Genomic DNA, 23,998 nt, shown 5'->3' on the forward strand with positions numbered 1-23,998 from the left:
TTTCAAAAATCAATATTCTGATAATATTTCTAAATCACGAGTCATTCAAATACCCGGGTATTGAAATTGTAACTTCTAAAGGATTTAGCCCACAAAATTCTAGTTCATTGTATCTCATTCCAAAAAAATTGGCAAATTGATTTTACTGGGTGGAAATTTTCAAAAACAGCCATTCTATGTGGCCGCCAAACCCAAGAACTGCTCATCCTCACCACTGATCCAACCGAGCCAAACCGGTTCTCACTAGATACTTCCCTGGTCAATGACCAAAATCCAAAAATTTCTAAATTTCTCCATTTCAGTTGACCTCATCTCTAGGCCCAGGAAAAAAAAAAATAACTGGACCACATGGTCTATAGACTCAGTACTTGACCAAGGCACCATACTCTTCAGAATAGAACAGAGTTTAGACAAAGTTTGTCCTTTAGGTATCAAAAATTTGAATTTCCGTGAAAGAAATTTTTGAATGTACTAAAGCGCCATCAGGTCTCCCCATTGTTACTAGCACATTGTAATACCGTAGCCATAGAGAACGCTTCACTTTGTATAAAATGTGTCGTCTTTTGATTTCCTTTGAAGCTACAGTCTATGAATTTTTTGACTAACTTTTTGTTTTCCGTAACAAATACTTGGATGATTCTACCGTAATTATACAAAATGCATAAAAGACTCGGTTAATAGAAAAGTGCTACAAGAACTCCTTACGCACAGTAATCGCTCGCACGAATCATGATTGTACTCTAAATCGTCACATTGTTTTTGTTTTTTGTTTAAGATAGTGTTAGCCAGAAGTGAAAAGAAGTAGCGAGATGCGGATCGACAATTATGGCACAGCAAGAAGATTATAAGGGCTGCCAGAATCTGGGGTTTACTTTTTTGGGGGGGGCTCTTTAGAGTACAAATAAAGACGCCCAATCCACGAGTATTACACGGTGAGAAGGTACAGCGGGTCCCTGTTTATCTATCGTTCATTGGAGGGGAGTTTGTTCCTTCATCTTCCTCTTCCTTGTCGTCTTTCATTCCTTTCAGTCTTTGACGAGCAAAATCTTCAAAGACGATGTCGTCATCGCTGGGGGTAGAAAAAAAATGCAAAAAATTGAGAGGGTTAGTATAGCGATCACATGATTTTAGGTGTTTTTGTGGTGGTGTAGGTTTCCTTGTCTTACATGGCGTACTTTAAGTGAATCAAAAAGTTACTGTGGTGGATAAAGGGACACGGGGATGTATTAGAACCTATGGGCACAACGGTTTCCAAAAATTGCCCCCCGTATTTATGGGAACTTTTAGCCACATAGGGTATGGTCTTTAACACTGAATGGGACTTCTTGCCACTGATTTCTGTTGAGGAAGGTGGCGTTATATTGGGGGTATCACATGGTTCTTGTAAGAAAAAGGGGGCGTTATATTGGGGTATCGCATGGAACTTGTACGAGGAAGGGGGCGTTATATTGGGGTATCGCATGGAACTTGTACGAGGAAGGTGGCGTTATATTGGGGTATTGCATGGAACTTGTACGAGGAAGGTGGCGTTATATTGGGGTATCGCATGGAACTTGTACGAGGAAGGTGGCGTTATATTGGGGTATCGCATGGAACTTGTACGAGGAAGGTGGCGTTATATTGGGGTATCGCATGGAACTTGTACGAGGAAGGTGGCGTTATATTGGGGGCATCGCATGGTACTTGTATGAGGAAGGAGGCATTATATTGGGGTATCACATGGTACTTGTACGAGGAAGGTGGCATTATATTGGGGTATCACATGGTACTTGTACGAGGAAGGTTGCATTATATTGGGGTATCGCATGTTACTTGTAAGAAGAAGGTGGCATTATATTGGGGTATCACATGGTACTTGTATGAAGAAGGTGGCATTATATTGGGGGTATCGCATGGTAGTTGTACTAAGAAGGTGGCATTATATTGGGGTATCACATGGTACTTGTACGAGGAAGGTGGCATTATATTGGGGTATCACATGGTACTTGTATGAGGAAGGTGGCGTTATATTGGGGGCATCGCATGGTACTTGTATGAGGAAGGTGGCATTATATTGGGGTATCACATGGTACTTGTACGAGGAAGGTGGCATTATATTGGGGTATCACATGGTACTTGTACGAGGAAGGTGGCATTATATTGGGGTATCACATGGTACTTGTACGAGGAAGGTGGCATTATATTGGGGTATCGCATGTTACTTGTAAGAAGAAGGTGGCATTATATTGGGGTATCACATGGTACTTGTATGAAGAAGGTGGCATTATATTGGGGGTATCGCATGGTAGTTGTACTAAGAAGGTGGCATTATATTGGGGTATCACATGGTACTTGTAAACAATAGCGCTTCCTTTAGCTGACCATACCCATGAGACTAAAACCAGCCGACCCATTCATATCTAGGGAATTGGCCACCTGTCTCATGTCGATAGGGTCTACGAAACATCCCCCGATAGCACATGTCCATGACAAACATTTTAACGAGCCCGATCCCTTATCCTTATGGGAAATAAGACTTGATGGTCTTAAAGGGGACAAATAAATCTTCAGTTTACAGAAGTTTCTGTAGGTTACAAAGTGGGGAAATCAGCGAAACAGCTGCAGGCCGGACAAGTATCCAGCTGACACGTCGTATTCTTGGGGATAAGTCACTGACATTACTGATATACACATGAGATTTCTAGAACACGGGAAGAAAATTACTGCAAACTCATAATGAAAGGTAGAGCTGGAGAAAGAAATAAGATTTCTATCAGGTAAGTGATGGGGCTGCAAGTAATGTTATACCGCACATGGCCAAGAGACAAAAACAACTGGAATATCAAAAACTTTCATTCAAGGCCGATTATTAGTTAATAGACCCAACAGAAGAAATAAAAGGTCTCACACATCAAAGTGACTGCATGGAAGAAGAACGGCCACTAACATAACCAGAAGATTAGGAAAAACAGAATCGGTCTCATTCCCATATCCAGCTCATAGACAAGACAAAAATAATACAGCAAAGCAGCATCTGATTATAAAACTATACCGTAATAATCTGCGGGAGAAAAACATTACAAATAAAAAGAGAGAATAAAGTATAAAAACAGCAAATTATAGAAATGTGAGGAAAACAAATCAGTGAGTAACAATGTCATCTAATTACTGTCCATAGGGGGAAGAAGTATAATGGTTACACTAGTAGGAAGTATTATAGTAGTTATATTCTTGTACATAGGGGGCAGTATTATAGTAGTTATATTCTTGTACATAGGAGTAGTATTATAGTAGTTATATTCTTGTACATAGGAGCAGTATTATAGTAGTTATATTCTTGTACATAGGAGGTAGTATTATAGTAGTTATATTCTTGTACATAGGAGCGGTATTATAGTAGTTATATTCTTGTACATAGGAGCAGTATTATAGTAGTTATATTCTTGTACATAGGAGCAGTATTATAGTAGTTATATTCTTGTACATAGGAGGTAGTATTATAGTAGTTATATTCTTGTACATAGGAGTAGTATTATAGTAGTTATATTCTTGTACATAGGAGTAGTATTATAGTAGGTATATTCTTGTACATAGTAGTATTATAGTAGTTATATTCTTGTACATAGGAGCAGTATTATAGTAGTTATATTCTTGTACATAGGAGTAGTATTATAGTAGTTATATTCTTGTACATAGGAGCGGTATTATAGTAGTTATATTCTTGTACATAGGAGCAGTATTATAGTAGTTATATTCTTGTACATAGGAGGTAGTATTATAGTAGTTATATTCTTGTACATAGGAGGTAGTATTATAGTAGTTATATTCTTGTACATAGGAGGTAGTATTATAGTAGTTATATTCTTGTACATAGGAGCAGTATTATAGTAGTTATATTCATGTACATAGGAGTAGTATTATAGTAGTTATATTCTTGTACATAGGAGGTAGTATTATAGTAGTTATATTCTTGTATATAGGAGCAGTATTATAGTAGTTATATTCTTGTACATAGGAGTAGTATTATAGTAGTTATATTCTTATACATAGGAGTAGTATTATAGTAGTTATATTCTTGTACATAGGAGGTAGTATTATAGTAGTTATATTCTGGTACATAGGAGGTAGTATTATAGTAGTTATATTCTTGTACATAAGAGGTAGTATTATAGTAGTTATATTCTTGTACATAGGAGTAGTATTATAGTAGTTATATTCTTGTACATAGGAGCAGTATTATAGTAGTTATATTCTTGTACATAGGAGTAGTATTATAGTAGTTATATTCTTGTACATAGGAGGTAGTATTATAGTAGTTATATTCTTGTACATAGGAGGTAGTATTATAGTAGTTATATTCTTGTACATAGGAGTAGTATTATAGTAGTTATATTCTTATACATAGGAGTAGTATTATAGTAGTTATATTCTTGTACATAGGAGGTAGTATTATAGTAGTTATATTCTGGTACATAGGAGGTAGTATTATAGTAGTTATATTCTTGTACATAAGAGGTAGTATTATAGTAGTTATATTCTTGTACATAGGAGTAGTATTATAGTAGTTATATTCTTGTACATAGGAGCAGTATTATAGTAGTTATATTCTTGTACATAGGAGTAGTATTATAGTAGTTATATTCTTGTACATAGGAGCAGTATTATAGTAGTTATATTCTGGTACATAGGAGGTAGTATTATAGTAGTTATATTCTTGTACATAAGAGGTAGTATTATAGTAGTTATATTCTTGTACATAGGAGTAGTATTATAGTAGTTATATTCTTGTACATAGGAGGTAGTATTATAGTAGTTATATTCTTGTACATAGGAGTAGTATTATAGTAGTTATATTCTTGTACATACGAGTAGTATTATAGTAGTTATATTCTTGTACATAGGAGCAGTATTATAGTAGTTATATTCTGGTACATAGGAGGTAGTATTATAGTAGTTATATTCTTGTACATAAGAGGTAGTATTATAGTAGTTATATTCTTGTACATAGGAGTAGTATTATAGTAGTTATATTCTTGTACATAGGAGGTAGTATTATAGTAGTTATATTCTTGTACATAGGAGGTAGTATTATAGTAGTTATATTCTTGTACATAGGAGTAGTATTATAGTAGTTATATTCTTATACATAGGAGTAGTATTATAGTAGTTATATTCTTGTACATAGGAGGTAGTATTATAGTAGTTATATTCTGGTACATAGGAGGTAGTATTATAGTAGTTATATTCTTGTACATAAGAGGTAGTATTATAGTAGTTATATTCTTGTACATAGGAGTAGTATTATAGTAGTTATATTCTTGTACATAGGAGCAGTATTATAGTAGTTATATTCTTGTACATAGGAGTAGTATTATAGTAGTTATATTCTTGTACATAGGAGGTAGTATTATAGTAGTTATATTCTGGTACATAGGAGGTAGTATTATAGTAGTTATATTCTTGTACATAAGAGGTAGTATTATAGTAGTTATATTCTTGTACATAGGAGTAGTATTATAGTAGTTATATTCTTGTACATAGGAGCAGTATTATAGTAGTTATATTCTTGTACATAGGAGTAGTATTATAGTAGTTATATTCTTGTACATAGGAGGTAGTATTATAGTAGTTATATTCTTGTACATAGGAGGTAGTATTATAGTAGTTATATTCTTGTACATAGGAGTAGTATTATAGTAGTTATATTCTTATACATAGGAGTAGTATTATAGTAGTTATATTCTTGTACATAGGAGGTAGTATTATAGTAGTTATATTCTGGTACATAGGAGGTAGTATTATAGTAGTTATATTCTTGTACATAAGAGGTAGTATTATAGTAGTTATATTCTTGTACATAGGAGTAGTATTATAGTAGTTATATTCTTGTACATAGGAGCAGTATTATAGTAGTTATATTCTTGTACATAGGAGTAGTATTATAGTAGTTATATTCTTGTACATAGGAGGTAGTATTATAGTAGTTATATTCTGGTACATAGGAGGTAGTATTATAGTAGTTATATTCTTGTACATAAGAGGTAGTATTATAGTAGTTATATTCTTGTACATAGGAGTAGTATTATAGTAGTTATATTCTTGTACATAGGAGCAGTATTATAGTAGTTATATTCTTGTACATAGGAGTAGTATTATAGTAGTTATATTCTTGTACATAGGAGGTAGTATTATAGTAGTTATATTCTTGTACATAGGAGGTAGTATTATAGAAGTTATATTCTTGTACATAGGAGTAGTATTATAGTAGTTATATTCTTGTACATAAGAGGTAGTATTATAGTAGTTATATTCTTGTACATAGGAGGTAGTATTATAGTAGTTATATTCTTACACATAGGAGTAGTATTATAGTAGATATATTCTTACACATAGGAGTAGTATTATAGTAGTTATATTCTTATACATAGGAGTAGTATTATAGTAGTTATATTCTTGTACATAGGAGGTAGTATTATAGTAGTTATATTCTTGTACATAGGAGGTAGTATTATAGAAGTTATATTCTTGTACATAGGAGTAGTATTATAGTAGTTATATTCTTGTACATAGGAGCAGTATTATAGTAGTTATATTCTTACACATAGGAGTAGTATTATAGTAGTTATATTCTTGTACATAGGAGCAGTATTATAGTAGTTATATTCATGTACATAGGAGTAGTATTATAGTAGTTATATTCTTGTACATAGGAGTAGTATTATAGTAGTTATATTCTTGTACATAGGAGCAGTATTATAGTAGTTATATTCTTGTACATAGGAGTAGTATTATAGTAGTTATATTCTTGTACATAGGAGGTAGTATTATAGTAGTTATATTCTTGTACATAGGAGGTAGTATTATAGTAGTTATATTCTTGTACATAGGAGTAGTATTATAGTAGTTATATTCTTATACATAGGAGTAGTATTATAGTAGTTATATTCTTGTACATAGGAGGTAGTATTATAGTAGTTATATTCTGGTACATAGGAGGTAGTATTATAGTAGTTATATTCTTGTACATAAGAGGTAGTATTATAGTAGTTATATTCTTGTACATAGGAGTAGTATTATAGTAGTTATATTCTTGTACATAGGAGCAGTATTATAGTAGTTATATTCTTGTACATAGGAGTAGTATTATAGTAGTTATATTCTTGTACATAGGAGCAGTATTATAGTAGTTATATTCTGGTACATAGGAGGTAGTATTATAGTAGTTATATTCTTGTACATAAGAGGTAGTATTATAGTAGTTATATTCTTGTACATAGGAGTAGTATTATAGTAGTTATATTCTTGTACATAGGAGGTAGTATTATAGTAGTTATATTCTTGTACATAGGAGTAGTATTATAGTAGTTATATTCTTGTACATACGAGTAGTATTATAGTAGTTATATTCTTGTACATAGGAGCAGTATTATAGTAGTTATATTCTGGTACATAGGAGGTAGTATTATAGTAGTTATATTCTTGTACATAAGAGGTAGTATTATAGTAGTTATATTCTTGTACATAGGAGTAGTATTATAGTAGTTATATTCTTGTACATAGGAGGTAGTATTATAGTAGTTATATTCTTGTACATAGGAGGTAGTATTATAGTAGTTATATTCTTGTACATAGGAGTAGTATTATAGTAGTTATATTCTTATACATAGGAGTAGTATTATAGTAGTTATATTCTTGTACATAGGAGGTAGTATTATAGTAGTTATATTCTGGTACATAGGAGGTAGTATTATAGTAGTTATATTCTTGTACATAAGAGGTAGTATTATAGTAGTTATATTCTTGTACATAGGAGTAGTATTATAGTAGTTATATTCTTGTACATAGGAGCAGTATTATAGTAGTTATATTCTTGTACATAGGAGTAGTATTATAGTAGTTATATTCTTGTACATAGGAGGTAGTATTATAGTAGTTATATTCTGGTACATAGGAGGTAGTATTATAGTAGTTATATTCTTGTACATAAGAGGTAGTATTATAGTAGTTATATTCTTGTACATAGGAGTAGTATTATAGTAGTTATATTCTTGTACATAGGAGCAGTATTATAGTAGTTATATTCTTGTACATAGGAGTAGTATTATAGTAGTTATATTCTTGTACATAGGAGGTAGTATTATAGTAGTTATATTCTTGTACATAGGAGGTAGTATTATAGTAGTTATATTCTTGTACATAGGAGTAGTATTATAGTAGTTATATTCTTATACATAGGAGTAGTATTATAGTAGTTATATTCTTGTACATAGGAGGTAGTATTATAGTAGTTATATTCTGGTACATAGGAGGTAGTATTATAGTAGTTATATTCTTGTACATAAGAGGTAGTATTATAGTAGTTATATTCTTGTACATAGGAGTAGTATTATAGTAGTTATATTCTTGTACATAGGAGCAGTATTATAGTAGTTATATTCTTGTACATAGGAGTAGTATTATAGTAGTTATATTCTTGTACATAGGAGGTAGTATTATAGTAGTTATATTCTGGTACATAGGAGGTAGTATTATAGTAGTTATATTCTTGTACATAAGAGGTAGTATTATAGTAGTTATATTCTTGTACATAGGAGTAGTATTATAGTAGTTATATTCTTGTACATAGGAGCAGTATTATAGTAGTTATATTCTTGTACATAGGAGTAGTATTATAGTAGTTATATTCTTGTACATAGGAGGTAGTATTATAGTAGTTATATTCTTGTACATAGGAGGTAGTATTATAGAAGTTATATTCTTGTACATAGGAGTAGTATTATAGTAGTTATATTCTTGTACATAAGAGGTAGTATTATAGTAGTTATATTCTTGTACATAGGAGGTAGTATTATAGTAGTTATATTCTTACACATAGGAGTAGTATTATAGTAGATATATTCTTACACATAGGAGTAGTATTATAGTAGTTATATTCTTATACATAGGAGTAGTATTATAGTAGTTATATTCTTGTACATAGGAGGTAGTATTATAGTAGTTATATTCTTGTACATAGGAGGTAGTATTATAGAAGTTATATTCTTGTACATAGGAGTAGTATTATAGTAGTTATATTCTTGTACATAGGAGTAGTATTATAGTAGTTATATTCTTGTACATAGGAGCAGTATTATAGTAGTTATATTCTTACACATAGGAGTAGTATTATAGTAGTTATATTCTTGTACATAGGAGCAGTATTATAGTAGTTATATTCATGTACATAGGAGTAGTATTATAGTAGTTATATTCTTGTACATAGGAGTAGTATTATAGTAGTTATATTCTTGTACATAGGAGGTAGTATTATAGAAGTTATATTCTTGTACATAGGAGTAGTATTATAGTAGTTATATTCTTGTACATAGGAGTAGTATTATAGTAGTTATATTCTTGTACATAGGAGCAGTATTATAGTAGTTATATTCTTACACATAGGAGTAGTATTATAGTAGTTATATTCTTGTACATAGGAGTAGTATTATAGTAGTTATATTCTTGTACATAGGAGTAGTATTATAGTAGTTATATTCTTATACATAGGAGTAGTATTATAGTAGTTATATTCTTACACATAGGAGTAGTATTATAGTAGTTATATTCTTGTACATAGGAGCAGTATTATAGTAGTTATATTCTTGTACATAGGAGTAGTATTATAGTAGTTATATTCTTATACATAGGAGTAGTATTATAGTAGTTATATTCTTGTACATAGGAGTAGTATTATAGTAGTTATATTCTTGTACATAGGAGGTAGTATTATAGTAGTTATATTCTTGTACATAGGAGTAGTATTATAGTAGTTATATTCTTGTACATAGGAGGTAGTATTATAGAAGTTATATTCTTGTACATAGGAGGTAGTATTATAGAAGTTATATTCTTGTACATAGGAGTAGTATTATAGTAGTTATATTCTTGTACATAGGAGGTAGTATTATAGAAGTTATATTCTTGTACATAGGAGGTAGTATTATAGTAGTTATATTCTTGTACATAGGATTAGTATTATAGTAGTTATATTCTTGTACATAAGAGCAGTATTATAATAGTTACATTCTTGTACATAGGAGCAGTATTATAGTAGTTATATTCTTGTACATAGGAGCAGTATTATAGTAGTTATATTCTTGTACATAGGAGCAGTATTATAGTAGTTATATTCTTGTACACAGGAGTAGTATTATAGTAGTTATATTCTTGTACATAGGAGTAGTATTATAGTAGTTATATTCTTGTACATAGGAGTAGTATTATAGTAGTTATATTCTTACACATAGGAGTAGTATTATAGTAGATATATTCTTACACATAGGAGTAGTATTATAGTGGTTATATTCTTATACATAGGAGTAGTATTATAGTAGTTATATTCTTGTACATAGGAGGTAGTATTATAGTAGTTATATTCTTGTACATAGGAGGTAGTATTATAGAAGTTATATTCTTGTACATAGGAGTAGTATTATAGTAGTTATATTCTTGTACATAGGAGTAGTATTATAGTAGTTATATTCTTGTACATAGGAGCAGTATTATAGTAGTTATATTCTTACACATAGGAGTAGTATTATAGTAGTTATATTCTTGTACATAGGAGGTAGTATTATAGTAGTTATATTCTTGTACATAGGAGCAGTATTATAGTAGTTATATTCATGTACATAGGAGTAGTATTATAGTAGTTATATTCTTGTACATAGGAGGTAGTATTATAGAAGTTATATTCTTGTACATAGGAGTAGTATTATAGTAGTTATATTCTTGTACATAGGAGTAGTATTATAGTAGTTATATTCTTGTACATAGGAGTAGTATTATAGTAGTTATATTCTTGTACATAGGAGTAGTATTATAGTAGTTATATTCTTGTACATAGGAGGTAGTATTATAGTAGTTATATTCTTGTACATAGGAGCAGTATTATAGTAGTTATATTCTTGTACATAGGAGTAGTATTATAGTAGTTATATTCTTGTACATAGGAGCAGTATTATAGTAGTTATATTCTTGTACATAGGAGTAGTATTATAGTAGTTATATTCTTGTACATAGGAGTAGTATTATAGTAGTTATAGTTATGTACATAGGGGCAGTATTATAGTAGTTATATTCTTGTACATAGGAGGTAGTATTATAGTAGTTATATTCTTGTACATAGGAGGTAGTATTATAGTAGTTATATTCTTGTACATAGGAGTAGTATTATAGTAGTTATATTCTTGTACATAGGAGGTAGTATTATAGTAGTTATATTCTTGTACATAGGAGGTAGTATTATAGTAGTTATATTCTTGTACATAGGAGCAGTATTATAGTAGTTATATTCTTGTACATAGGAGCAGTATTATAGTAGTTATATTCTTGTACATAGGAGTAGTATTATAGTAGTTATATTCTTGTACATAGGAGTAGTATTATAGTAGTTATAGTTATGTACATAGGGGCAGTATTATAGTAGTTATATTCTTGTACATAGGAGGTAGTATTATAGTAGTTATATTCTTGTACATAGGAGTAGTATTATAGTAGTTATATTCTTGTACATAGGAGTAGTATTATAGTAGTTATAGTTATGTACATAGGGGCAGTATTATAGTAGTTATATTCTTGTACATAGGAGGTAGTATTATAGTAGTTATATTCTTGTACATAGGAGTAGTATTATAGTAGTTATATTCTTGTACATAGGAGTAGTATTATAGTAGTTATATTCTTGTACATAGGAGTAGTATTATAGTAGTTATATTCTTGTACATAGGAGTAGTATTATAGTAGTTATATTCTTGTACATAGGAGGTAGTATTATAGTAGTTATATTCTTGTACATAGGAGCAGTATTATAGTAGTTATATTCTTGTACATAGGAGTAGTATTATAGTAGTTATATTCTTGTACATAGGAGCAGTATTATAGTAGTTATATTCTTGTACATAGGAGTAGTATTATAGTAGTTATATTCTTGTACATAGGAGTAGTATTATAGTAGTTATAGTTATGTACATAGGGGCAGTATTATAGTAGTTATATTCTTGTACATAGGAGGTAGTATTATAGTAGTTATATTCTTGTACATAGGAGGTAGTATTATAGTAGTTATATTCTTGTACATAGGAGTAGTATTATAGTAGTTATATTCTTGTACATAGGAGGTAGTATTATAGTAGTTATATTCTTGTACATAGGAGGTAGTATTATAGTAGTTATATTCTTGTACATAGGAGCAGTATTATAGTAGTTATATTCTTGTACATAGGAGCAGTATTATAGTAGTTATATTCTTGTACATAGGAGTAGTATTATAGTAGTTATAGTTATGTACATAGGGGCAGTATTATAGTAGTTATATTCTTATACATAGGAGGTAGTATTATAGTAGTTATATTCTTGTACATAGGAGGTAGTATTATAGTAGTTATATTCTTGTACATAGGAGTAGTATTATAGTAGTTATATTCTTGTACATAGGAGTAGTATTATAGTAGTTATATTCTTGTACATAGGAGTAGTATTATAGTAGTTATATTCTTGTACATAGGAGTAGTATTATAGTAGTTATATTCTTGTACATAGGAGGTAGTATTATAGTAGTTATATTCTTGTACATAGGAGCAGTATTATAGTAGTTATATTCTTGTACATAGGAGTAGTATTATAGTAGTTATATTCTTGTACATAGGAGCAGTATTATAGTAGTTATATTCTTGTACATAGGAGTAGTATTATAGTAGTTATATTCTTGTACATAGGAGTAGTATTATAGTAGTTATAGTTATGTACATAGGGGCAGTATTATAGTAGTTATATTCTTGTACATAGGAGGTAGTATTATAGTAGTTATATTCTTGTACATAGGAGGTAGTATTATAGTAGTTATATTCTTGTACATAGGAGTAGTATTATAGTAGTTATATTCTTGTACATAGGAGGTAGTATTATAGTAGTTATATTCTTGTACATAGGAGGTAGTATTATAGTAGTTATATTCTTGTACATAGGAGCAGTATTATAGTAGTTATATTCTTGTACATAGGAGCAGTATTATAGTAGTTATATTCTTGTACATAGGAGTAGTATTATAGTAGTTATATTCTTGTACATAGGAGTAGTATTATAGTAGTTATAGTTATGTACATAGGGGCAGTATTATAGTAGTTATATTCTTGTACATAGGAGGTAGTATTATAGTAGTTATATTCTTGTACATAGGAGTAGTATTATAGTAGTTATATTCTTGTACATAGGAGGTAGTATTATAGTAGTTATATTCTTGTACATAGGAGGTAGTATTATAGTAGTTATATTCTTGTACATAGGAGCAGTATTATAGTAGTTATATTCTTGTACATAGGAGTAGTATTATAGTAGTTATATTCTTGTACATAGGAGTAGTATTATAGTAGTTATAGTTATGTACATAGGGGCAGTATTATAGTAGTTATATTCTTGTACATAGGAGGTAGTATTATAGAAGTTATATTCTTGTACATAGGGGCAGTATTATAGTAGTTATATTCTTGTACATAGGAGGTAGTATTATAGTAGTTATATCTTGTACATAGGAGGTAGTATTATAGTGTTTATATTCTTGTACATAGGAGCAGTATTATAGTAGTTATATTCTTGTACATAGGAGCAGTATTATAGTAGTTATAGTCATGTACATAGCAGCAGTATTATAGTAGTTATATTCTTGTATATAGGAGTAGTATTATAGTAGTTATTTTCTTGTACATAGTAGGTAGTATTGTAGTAGTTATAGTCATGTACATAGGGGGCAGTATTACATAGATGTCTGTATAATGTACTTCACTAAGGCCACTATCTGTATTGAGTGAAGTGTTTTCTATGCTACTTTCATCAAACAAGCACATGAAGACAGACAGTAGAATAAGGCCACGTCTTACTTTGATTTTCCTTTTTCTATATGCATGCAAAAGATGAATGGAAAGCCATGCAGGAGAGACAGAATGGTTAGATCAGACATGCTGCAGTATCAGACACGACTTCTGGTCATGGACATTCATATACAGAGGTTACAGGATATTAACACTTGCAGCTTACTTTGTATCAAACTCTATGAGATTTGTATCTATAGGAGCTTCACTCTCAGGAACTATAAGAGAAATTCACAAACATGAAGTCACAACAAAACCTCACAAACACCAAACAAGTGGAAATAATAATCAGGCAATGTTCACACAAATTCCTCTCCATTATCCATTACTGGCATCAGAAATTTCCGTCGCAGGTTTCTGCTGCTGATCATGCCCAGATGATTGGCCTAACCAGCAGGGAATCTCGAGCCGTGTCCTGCTGCGATCTTTGCCTCCCATTGAAAGCAATTGGAGGCAGATTCTGGGCGGAGTCTGTCCTGGATTCGGGGATGGAATCCACCTTAAAATCCGCAGCAAATTTAATTGTGTGAACATAACCTTAATATCTAATAACAATAATATTAAGAATAAATAATAATAATAATAATAATAATAATAATCAACTATTCCATGAATTTTTACATATATTTGTGAAAATATTTTTGAGAATCATTCCAAGAAGTCTTGAAGAACTCCTGGTGACGTCCATCTTTCGTTAAGGGTAAGGTATAATGGCCCGATCTCTCTAGAAGACTGAAGTGGGGGGAGGTTTCTGCTTTAGCAATCTCCCTCCCAGCCAGACATAATGTTCTCGGATGACACTTTTTAAACAATCTATATTATTGGGATTATTGATAGCCTATCCTGACAATTGCACCCACACTCTGCCATGCCCCTCACCTACCAGTGTATAAGGTGGGAGCAGTTGGCTCTATATACTGTGTAGTTGCTCCTTTGGGTTACTGCTGACCTCCAGTATATGTATTAGCATAGTTGGGGTCCAATCTTTTGGCCCTAACACTAATGTGGTGACCAAATATTTCACCTTTTTGGCTGTACAGTAATGACACAGCTACTGGTTATGCATGGGACTGAAACTGCCCAAAATCAAGTAGGAAAATGGACAGGCACCTTCTAAAAAAGTGCATGTCCTACTCATGAGTATGGAAGAAGATTGCATGTCCCACCCATGAATAGGGAGGAAGCATGCCTGTCCCGCCCATGAGTAAGGAGTAAGAGTACATGTCCCACCTATGAGTAGAGAGGAATCATGCCTGTCCCACCCATGAGTAAGGAGTAAGAGTACGTGTCCCACCCATGAGTAGAGAGGAAGAATGCATGTCCCACCCATGAGTAAGAAGGAAGAGTACATGTCCCACCCATGAGTAGGGAGGAAGAGTACATGTCCCATCCATGAGTAAGAAGGAAGCGTGCATGTCCCACCCATGAGTAAGAAGGAAGAGTACATGTCCCACCCATGAGTAGGGAGGAAGAGTACATGTCCCATCCATGAGTAAGAAGGAAGCGTGCATGTCCCACCCATGAGTAGGGAGCAAAAGTACATGTCCCACCCATGAGTAAGAAGGAAGAGTACATGTCCCACCCATGAGTAAGAAGGAAGAGTGCATGTCCCACCCATAAATAAGGAGGAAGAGTTCATGTCCTACCCATGAGTAAGAAGGAAGAGTACATGTCCCACGCATGAGTAGGGAGGAAGAGTGCATGTCCCACCCATGAGTAAGAAGGAAGAGTGCATGTCCCACCCATGAGTAGGGAGGAAGAGTACATGTCCTACCCATGAGTAAGAAGGAAGAGTGCATGTCCCACCCATGAGTAGGGAGGAAGAGTACATGTCCTACCCATGAGTAGGGAGGAAGACTACATGTCCCACTAATGAGTAAGAAGGAAGAGTACATGTCCCACCCATGAGTAGGGAGAAAAAGTGCATGTTCCACCCATGAGTAGGGAGAAAAAGTGCATGTTCCACCCATGAGTAGGGAGAAAAAGTGCATGTCCCACCCATTTGTAAGAAGGAAGAGTGCATGTCCCACCCATAAATAAGGAGGAACAGTTCATGTCCTACCCATGAGTGGAGAAGAAGAGTACATGTCCCACTCATGAGTAAGGAGGAAGAGTGTATATCCCATTTATGAGTAGGAGGGTAAAGTCTATAAGTCTACTGTAGGCCAGAAATTTGAGTAGTGACCCCCATTCCTGGTACTTTTATTGTCCTATCCTATGAACACAGAGAACATCACCCCCCACCCCCCGATTTTCCTACTTTACCAGCCTCTTGTCCTTCACATGACCCTAACATACACTTCTTACCTTCTCGGTGCAGAGGTTCCTCCTTGGGTTTCGGATGCATCAATGTAAAGGGCAGCTCTACAGCGACGTCACTATAGCAAGAAAGAAAATCAGGGTCAGTGTCGGATCGTCCTCACCAAGTGCGGATTTCTTAAGATTTTATCTTTGAAATGAAAATGATTGAAAGTTATAATATAATGTATAAGAAATATCTGCGGATATCCAGGATTGAAATATGGGACGGGTCGTGAATATGAGATTAGTGGGAGTCCGATACCTAGAACCTCGAAATCAACAAAAATGACCCTATGCAGACATCAGGGAGGGAGGGTCCGAACACTAAGGGACCCCCATATTGAACAGAAGAGAACCACTAAACACAATATGACATCCCACAGGTTCCCTAAAGGTCAATATGAAGTATCCCTAACCTATCTGGAAATCCTCCTCAGTGACTCTCATGTACTAGAGGCAGCAGCAGCAGCATGGAGGACGTTATAGAGAAGTCCCGAGCAATGCAGATGTGAATAAAGTACTTGGTGTGCAATAAAAACTTCCTCTTAGCTGCTGCATTCTCTGCTATCTCCCATAAACCTCTAAGGTCATGAGTTTTTAAAACTTCACTGAGCTGCAATCCGTCTTGGCAGACCAAGATGGATTCAGCAGAGATTTCAGAGTTAATATCGGTTTAGCAGAGAGGAGGGGGGTCAGGAAGAGCGTCGGGGAAGTGGAGAAAGAAGCATTTTTCTGTAATAATCATTTGTGCAACGCGTGTTGAAACGTTAATGGTCATTTAAGGTTTCAGAGACGGAGACGGAATCTGTCTGGTCAAGAAATTTGATATTAAGTTTTTATTATTGGTGAAATCTCATGAATCAATTATCAGAATTACAGAAAAATAGAATTGTGAAAAATAACACGATAGATTTTTGAGGGCAGTGTCAGAGGGAAACAATGAGAGAGAAGTGCGAGACATGCGGGGGATGCATGCAGCTTGGGGTGTGACCGGAGACGGGCGAGGCAGTGCCCAGTGGGAATGGCATCTACTTAGGGAGAAATCTGCTAAATCTGTCACACCCCAAAGCAATGGACTTCTGATGGAAAGTCACATAAAGGGTTAAATTGAGAACCTCTCGGGCTATATCCTGCCTTCTACTCCAGTTGCATCTAAAGCTGCATTCACAAGTCTGATTGCAGGTTAGCGGCAGTGTGAATACAGCTCTGGAGGCAATCTCCTTACTGCTCACTCAGTATGCTGCGCTGCATTGTGGAAGATGTAGAGCAGGGGTAGGGAACGTACGGCTCTCCAGCTGTTGCAAAACTACAACTCCCAGCATGCATACTGGCTCTGCTGTTCTTGGAACTCCCATGAAAGTGAATGGAGCATGCTGGGAGTTGTAGTTTCACAGCAGCTGGAGAGCCGAAGGTTCCCTATCCCTGATGTAGAGGATATCCCTGACACTTTGCAGGGTCATATAGGACATCTCCCACAATACTGAAGTACAATTGCTTACAGAGTAAACCATATAATAAAAACAGCAGAACTCTGAATGCAGCTCTGGATGTAACTGGAGTAAAATTGCATCTTCCTTTTGTAATGCAAAATGATCGGCTTTGCAGAGAGCATAGGACGGACGTTGCATTGTTTGATGCTGATCACAGATGAGGGCACCGGAAATTCAGGGGTCGTCCTGTAAATCAGAGGATTAGTCATACAACATGCCAGGCAGGAGACAATGCAAACACATTACATGAGGAGGGGGTCATGCAATGAGGAGGGGGTCATCATAACGAACATGGATGGGGATCAGACCCCGGGAGATTTACAATGAAGTGTATGAGAGTTTGGGAGACAACAAAGACCTTGCAAAAATAGACAAAACATAGATGACCACAAGTCTATGACTCCTTGGCTTCGAGCCACCGGGGGTGCGGGCCCTAAATGTAGAGCAAAAGACTGTGATAGAAGCAACTTTGACTTGTCCCACTGCTTCCACCTACTGACAACTGGAGGTATAAGTGCAACCCACAGGATCGGCAGCATGCGCCCCCCACCCATTAGGAGATGACAGGTGACCATATACAGGACCTCACCATCATGACTGCTGACTTGTGGGCACTGGGGCTACTAAAAGGGGCTCAAAGAGGAAGCAGCACACGGGCTGCATTTAGTGGGTACTGTCCCTTTAAGACACAACAACTATCCAATCCCACAACCCCCCTAAAGATAAGCAGATCAGACATCCATACACTGGTGACATGATGGAACAGATAATGGTTCATGCAGCCGGCCTGCCCGGCACAAGACAGCGGGCCTGGTGATAAACAGAGGGCTATGAGGACAGATGCAGCGGGATTTGGTGCATGGTCGTGACTTGCAGAGGATTCAGCAATTACCTTGACGCAAGGTCTCCCAGAAGGCTGCCATTGTTCAAAGCAGATTAGAGAATTAGTCAGCGTGGGTCACCCAATCCCACAATAACATGTAATAAGAACCCGGTAACCTAACCCCAGAGGAGCCGGCACCGAGCGGCCACCACAATACTCAGATACTTACCAACATAGCATGGGCCTTACATACCTAACACTGTCCTAGACTCCATTCACATCCAGAGCTGCATTCAAAGGTGTACTAGGTTTCCACTGACTTTCTGTGTCTATATGGGGCATGCTCTTCTGTGATTTATTGTGATGCATATGCTCTTATTCACATCCAGAGCTGCATTCACAGACATGTGGAACACTACAGAATACTCCATACTGACCTGGAGCTGAAAAAAGCATCATAGATATACCAGGTTCTGTAGCAATGTGAATGCAGCTTTGCATGTGACTGGAGGATACAAGCATGGTCAGCCATGTTATGGGGTAGTCAAGCATTTTAAGAATGATGATATTTCCTAGGATTATACAAAGCAGTCACTTCCCCAGGGGGTGATGAATGCCCCATACAAATATCCTAAATCTGTATACAATATAGGACCAGAGGCCGATGAGAAGACTGTATAGTATATAAGATTCCTGCTCAGTATAGTATACAAATTACATGATATGTATGTAGAGAGCCTCCGGTGGCCATCGGTGTTATTACACTGAACCTCACGGAGGAGGGAGATCTCAAGGATTCATGGCAGACGGAGGACTTACCCTCCTCGTGACACGACCAGCTTCACCTTGACCTTGTAGGAGACGATAATTCCCAGGATTTCCTTGTTGGCTCCGTCTCTCAACCTAGAAACAGAAAAACAATGAGATGGAGATCAGACAGAAGAGAATGTCCTGAAGGAGGTGACCACGACCGGCGGATATGCTCAGCATTGAGGGAAAGCTCCAAATGTTCTTGCCCTGTGTCTGCAGTATATGTGTACAGGAGGCGAGGGCTGCAGGACCCAAATATAAAGGGGAGACCCTCAGATAATCCCCCGAGGAAGTGACAGAGAGAGAATTGCCGGAGGAATAATAAAGTGAGGAGGAAGTGACTGTGATATAAAGCGTCGGATATAAAGTGTCATCAGATATAAAGTGTCAGATATTAAGTGTCAGAAATAAAGTGTCAGATATTAAGTGTCAGATATAAAGTGTCAGATATAGAGTGTAGGATATAAAGTGTCAGATATAAAGGATCATCAGATATAAAACGTCAGATATAAAGTGTAGGATATAAAGCATCGGATATAAAGTGTAGGATATAAAGTGTCAGATATAAAGGGTCAGATATGAAGGGTCAGATATAAAGGGTCAGATATGAAGGGTCAGATATAAAGGGTCAGATATAATGTGTCAGATTTAAAGGGTCAGATATAAAGGGTCAGATATAAAGGGTCAGATATAAAGTATCGGATATAAAGTGTCATCAGATAGAAAAAGTCAGATATAAAGCATCAGATATAAAGGGTCAGATGTAAAGGGTCAGATGTAAAGGGTCAGATGTAAAGGGTCAGATGTAAAGGGTCAGATATAAAGGGTCAGATATAAAGTGTCAGAGATACAGTGTCAGAGATACAGTGTCAGATATAATGTGTCAGATTTAAAGGGTCAGATGTAAAGCGTCAGATATAAAACGTCAGATATAAAGTGTCAGATATAAAGTGTAGGATACAAAGTGTAGGATATAAAGCGTCAGATATAAAGTGTTAGATATAAAGTGTCAGATATAAAGGGTCGGATATAAAGGGTCGGATATAAAGTGTCATCAGATAGAAAAAGTCAGATATAAAGCGTCAGATATAAAGTGTAGGATATAAAGTGTCAGATATAAAGGGTCAGATATAAAGGGTCAGATATAAAGTGTAGGATACAAAGTGTAGGATATAAAGCATCAGATATAAAGTGTTAGATATAAAGGGTCAGATATAAAGTGTCAGATATAAAGCGTCAGATATAAAGCGTCAGATATAAGGGGTCAGATATAAAGGGTCATATATAAAGTGTCAGATATAAAGGGTCAGATATAAAGGGTCAGATATAAAGTGTCAGATGTAAAGTGTCAGATATAAAGGGTCATATATAAAGTGTCAGATGTAAAGTGTCAGATATAAAGGATCAGATATAAGGGGTCAGATATAAAGGGTCAGATATAAAGGGTCAGATATAAAGTGTTAGATATAAAGGGTCATATATAAAGTGTCAGATATAAAGTGTCAGATATAAAGCGTAGGATATAAAGCGTCAGATATAAAGTGTCAGATATAAAGGGTCAGATATAAAGGGTCATATATAAAGTGTAGGATATAAAGTGTAGGATATAAAGCGTCAGATATAAAGGGTCAGATATAAAGTATCGGATATAAAGTGTCAGATATAAAGTGTCAGCTGTAAAGTGTCAGATATAAAGGGTCATATATAAAGTGTCAGATATAAAGGGTCAGATATAAAGTGTAGGATATAAAGTGTAGGATATAAAGCGTCAGATATAAAGCGTCAGATATAAAGGGTCAGATATAAAGGGTCAGATGTAAAGTGTCAGATATAAAGGGTCATATATAAAGTGTCAGATATAAAAGGTCAGATATAAAGGGTCAGATATAAAGGATCAGATATAAGGGGTCAGATATAAAGGGTCAGATATAAAGTGTCAGATATAAAGTGTAGGATATAAAGTGTAGGATATAAAGTGTAGGATATAAAGCGTCAGATATAAAGTGTCAGATATAAAGGGTCAGATATAAAGGGTCAGATATAAAGGATCAGATATAAGGGGTCAGATATAAAGTGTTAGATATAAAGGGTCAGATATAAAGTGTCAGATATAAAGTGTAGGATATAAAGTGTAGGATATAAAGTGTCAGATATAAAGTGTAGGATATAAAGTGTAGGATATAAAGTGTAGGATATAAAGCGTCAGATATAAAGTGTCAGATATAAAGGGTCAGATATAAAGGATCAGATATAAGGGGTCAGATATAAAGTGTTAGATATAAAGGGTCAGATATAAAGTGTCAGATATAAAGTGTAGGATATAAAGTGTAGGATATAAAGCGTCAGATATAAAGTGTCAGATATAAAGGGTCAGATATAAAGGGTCAGATATAAAGGATCAGATATAAGGGGTCAGATATAAAGTGTTAGATATAAAGGGTCAGATATAAAGTGTCAGATATAAAGTGTAGGATATAAAGTGTAGGATATAAAGCGTCAGATATGAAGTGTCGGATAGAAAGCGTCGGATATAAAGTGTCAGATATGAAGTGTCAGATATAAAGGGTCAGATATAAAGTGTAGGATATAAAGTGTCAGATATAAAGTGTCAGATATAAAGTGTCAGATATAAAGTGTCAGATATGAAATGTTTGATATAAAGTCTAAGGGTGCATTCACACGGAGTAACGTGCCGTGTGACCTGGCACGTGTACGCTGAGTGAGATTTTGAGCAGCATATACGCTCCCATTTCATTGGGAGCCTGTATTGTATACGCCGCGTTATTTTGCGGCCGTGATTTTGTATACGGTGCTCAAAATCTCACACGGCGTATACGTATCAGATCACACGGCACGTTACTCTGTGTGAATGCACCCTTAGATGTAAAAGTACGGAATATAAAATATTGGATATAAAATTTTTTGAACATAATTGGGATTTTGGGCCGCTGAGGCAACCCCTCCTCATCCAGTCCATACAGTACAAGGCATGGAGAATGGGGATTATAGTTCAGTATTATATATAATGGGGGTTATAGTTCAGTATTATATATAATGGGGGTTATAGTATGAGTCAGTCTTGTGGTTATTCTCGTATATCCATCGCTGGTCCTCACTGTCTGAGTGTTTGGCTGTTTGACAGTGATGACTCGAGGGTTAACCAAACCTCGCACTTACCCCAGACCGGGGCAATTAGTACAGGAGAAATATATTGCTATTTGGTGATAATCCAGTATAGGGAACATATTATATAGGTGACATATCATGTAGGTGAGTATATCAGAGTGGGGCGGGCTCAGGCGACCTCTTACAGAGTACTAGATGCCAGGTTGGTGTCTTCGTGCTTCAGTTTCCCGTCCAGCGCCAGGCCGCGCTTCTCCCGATTGTTGGCCAAGAAGGGGGTCAATGTATAGACCTTACAAAACGTGGAGCTGGGCGCTACGACATCATTGCTGGAGAGAGAGGAGACAGAAAAGAGGTGAAGCTTCTCGTACCAGCACTTCACAGGTTACACTAGGTGTTATACTCCAATCACATCCAAAGCTGCATTCAAAATTCTGCTAATACAATGTATCTATAGTGTGCAGTCAGAAATTATATTCAACAATGTTACATGATGTATGGTAATAGAAAAACCCACAAATGGTAAAGTGCAGCTCTGGATGTGACTAGAGTACAAGATATAATGGTGATAGAAGCGATATATATACTGTATATAGTGTATATACTCACTCAGCTTCCTCCACCGCTACCGGGCACTTGTACTGGGCCGTATTGAAGAGGCAGATGTCGGCATACTGGCGCACTGTAATGAAAGGGGGAAATATAGGGCGCCCTCTATAGGAATGTATAGTATATCTATATAGTATATATACAGCATGTGCGGTATACATCATGCCCTAATGGGACTCTTCCGATACCTGAGATTTTGATCTTCTTCACAGTCTTGTTGGTGTTGTTTGTGACGTGGACATTGACATTGATCGGCTCTCCATGGTAGTAAATCTAAAATAATATAGAAAACCATAAAAAGTGACCAAATGTGTCCAGAAAAGTCAGTGAGAGCGGTATGAATAACAGGCGCAGTCCTCTGTGTGGCCTGCAGATGGCGCCAGAGACGAGCAATGACACAATCCGGATCAGTGTGACCATCAGGTCAGTGGTCAGACATCGACTAAACCCAATAGACCTAGGGGAGACAATCTCTATGTCTTATACTCCAATCACATCCAGAGCTGCATTGCTAGTCTTCTGGACCTTTCCACAGAGGGTGCACCAAAGCTCCGAGACATTTCTCCTAATTCACTATACATGGCTATTACATTGTGGTACATGTAGTTCATATCCTTTAGGTGACTTTGTGTTGTCTGCATTATACACTACATCTCCCACAATGCACAGCAGCAAAGCATCATCTACAACAAGGAGAGAGCAGACGTGAGAGCTGCCAGGAAATCAGATTTATGGATGCAGCTTTGGAGGTGACTGGAGTATAAGACTTTAAAAAGTAACATTTCAGATTGAGGCCAGTTACACGGTCACCTCCTTGTCCAGAGACGCCTCCAGGTGCAGGGGCTTATCAGACATCAGGAACTGTCGCGTGGTCTCCGCCATTGGTTGGGGTCCCGGCCGCTCCGGAGCATACTGGACCTTTCTGATTACTAAACGCACGGAATTCCTGAAGAGAAAAAAAG

The 23,998-nt window shown here is 35.3% G+C and overlaps 1 protein-coding gene across 5 annotated transcripts in view; it reads right to left on the minus strand.

The window, feature by feature from the left end:
* Positions 1-882: 882 nt before the first annotated feature.
* Positions 883-23,998, minus strand: part of LOC142196119 (beta-arrestin-1) — a 125,179-nt gene continuing 102,063 nt past the window's right edge. For 2 of the 5 annotated variants that reach the window (XM_075266341.1, XM_075266342.1), the window contains exons 8-16: positions 23,847-23,982; positions 23,225-23,309; positions 23,037-23,109; positions 22,616-22,756; positions 19,314-19,397; positions 18,564-18,587; positions 16,188-16,258; positions 14,047-14,098; positions 883-1,069 (exon numbers count right to left, since the gene is read on the minus strand). In XM_075266341.1, coding sequence (XP_075122442.1) covers positions 958-1,069; positions 14,047-14,098; positions 16,188-16,258; positions 18,564-18,587; positions 19,314-19,397; positions 22,616-22,756; positions 23,037-23,109; positions 23,225-23,309; positions 23,847-23,982 — 778 coding nt within the window. In that variant the 3' untranslated portion in view covers positions 883-957. Of the gene's footprint in view, positions 1,070-13,889; positions 13,906-14,046; positions 14,099-16,187; positions 16,259-18,563; positions 18,588-19,313; positions 19,398-22,615; positions 22,757-23,036; positions 23,110-23,224; positions 23,310-23,846; positions 23,983-23,998 lie in introns of all 5 variants that reach the window. The other 3 variants (XM_075266344.1, XM_075266345.1, XM_075266343.1) reach the window with 3 other exon arrangements.

This window comes from Leptodactylus fuscus, chromosome 2, assembly GCF_031893055.1.
Source record: "Leptodactylus fuscus isolate aLepFus1 chromosome 2, aLepFus1.hap2, whole genome shotgun sequence".
Taxonomy (NCBI): domain Eukaryota; kingdom Metazoa; phylum Chordata; class Amphibia; order Anura; family Leptodactylidae; genus Leptodactylus; species Leptodactylus fuscus.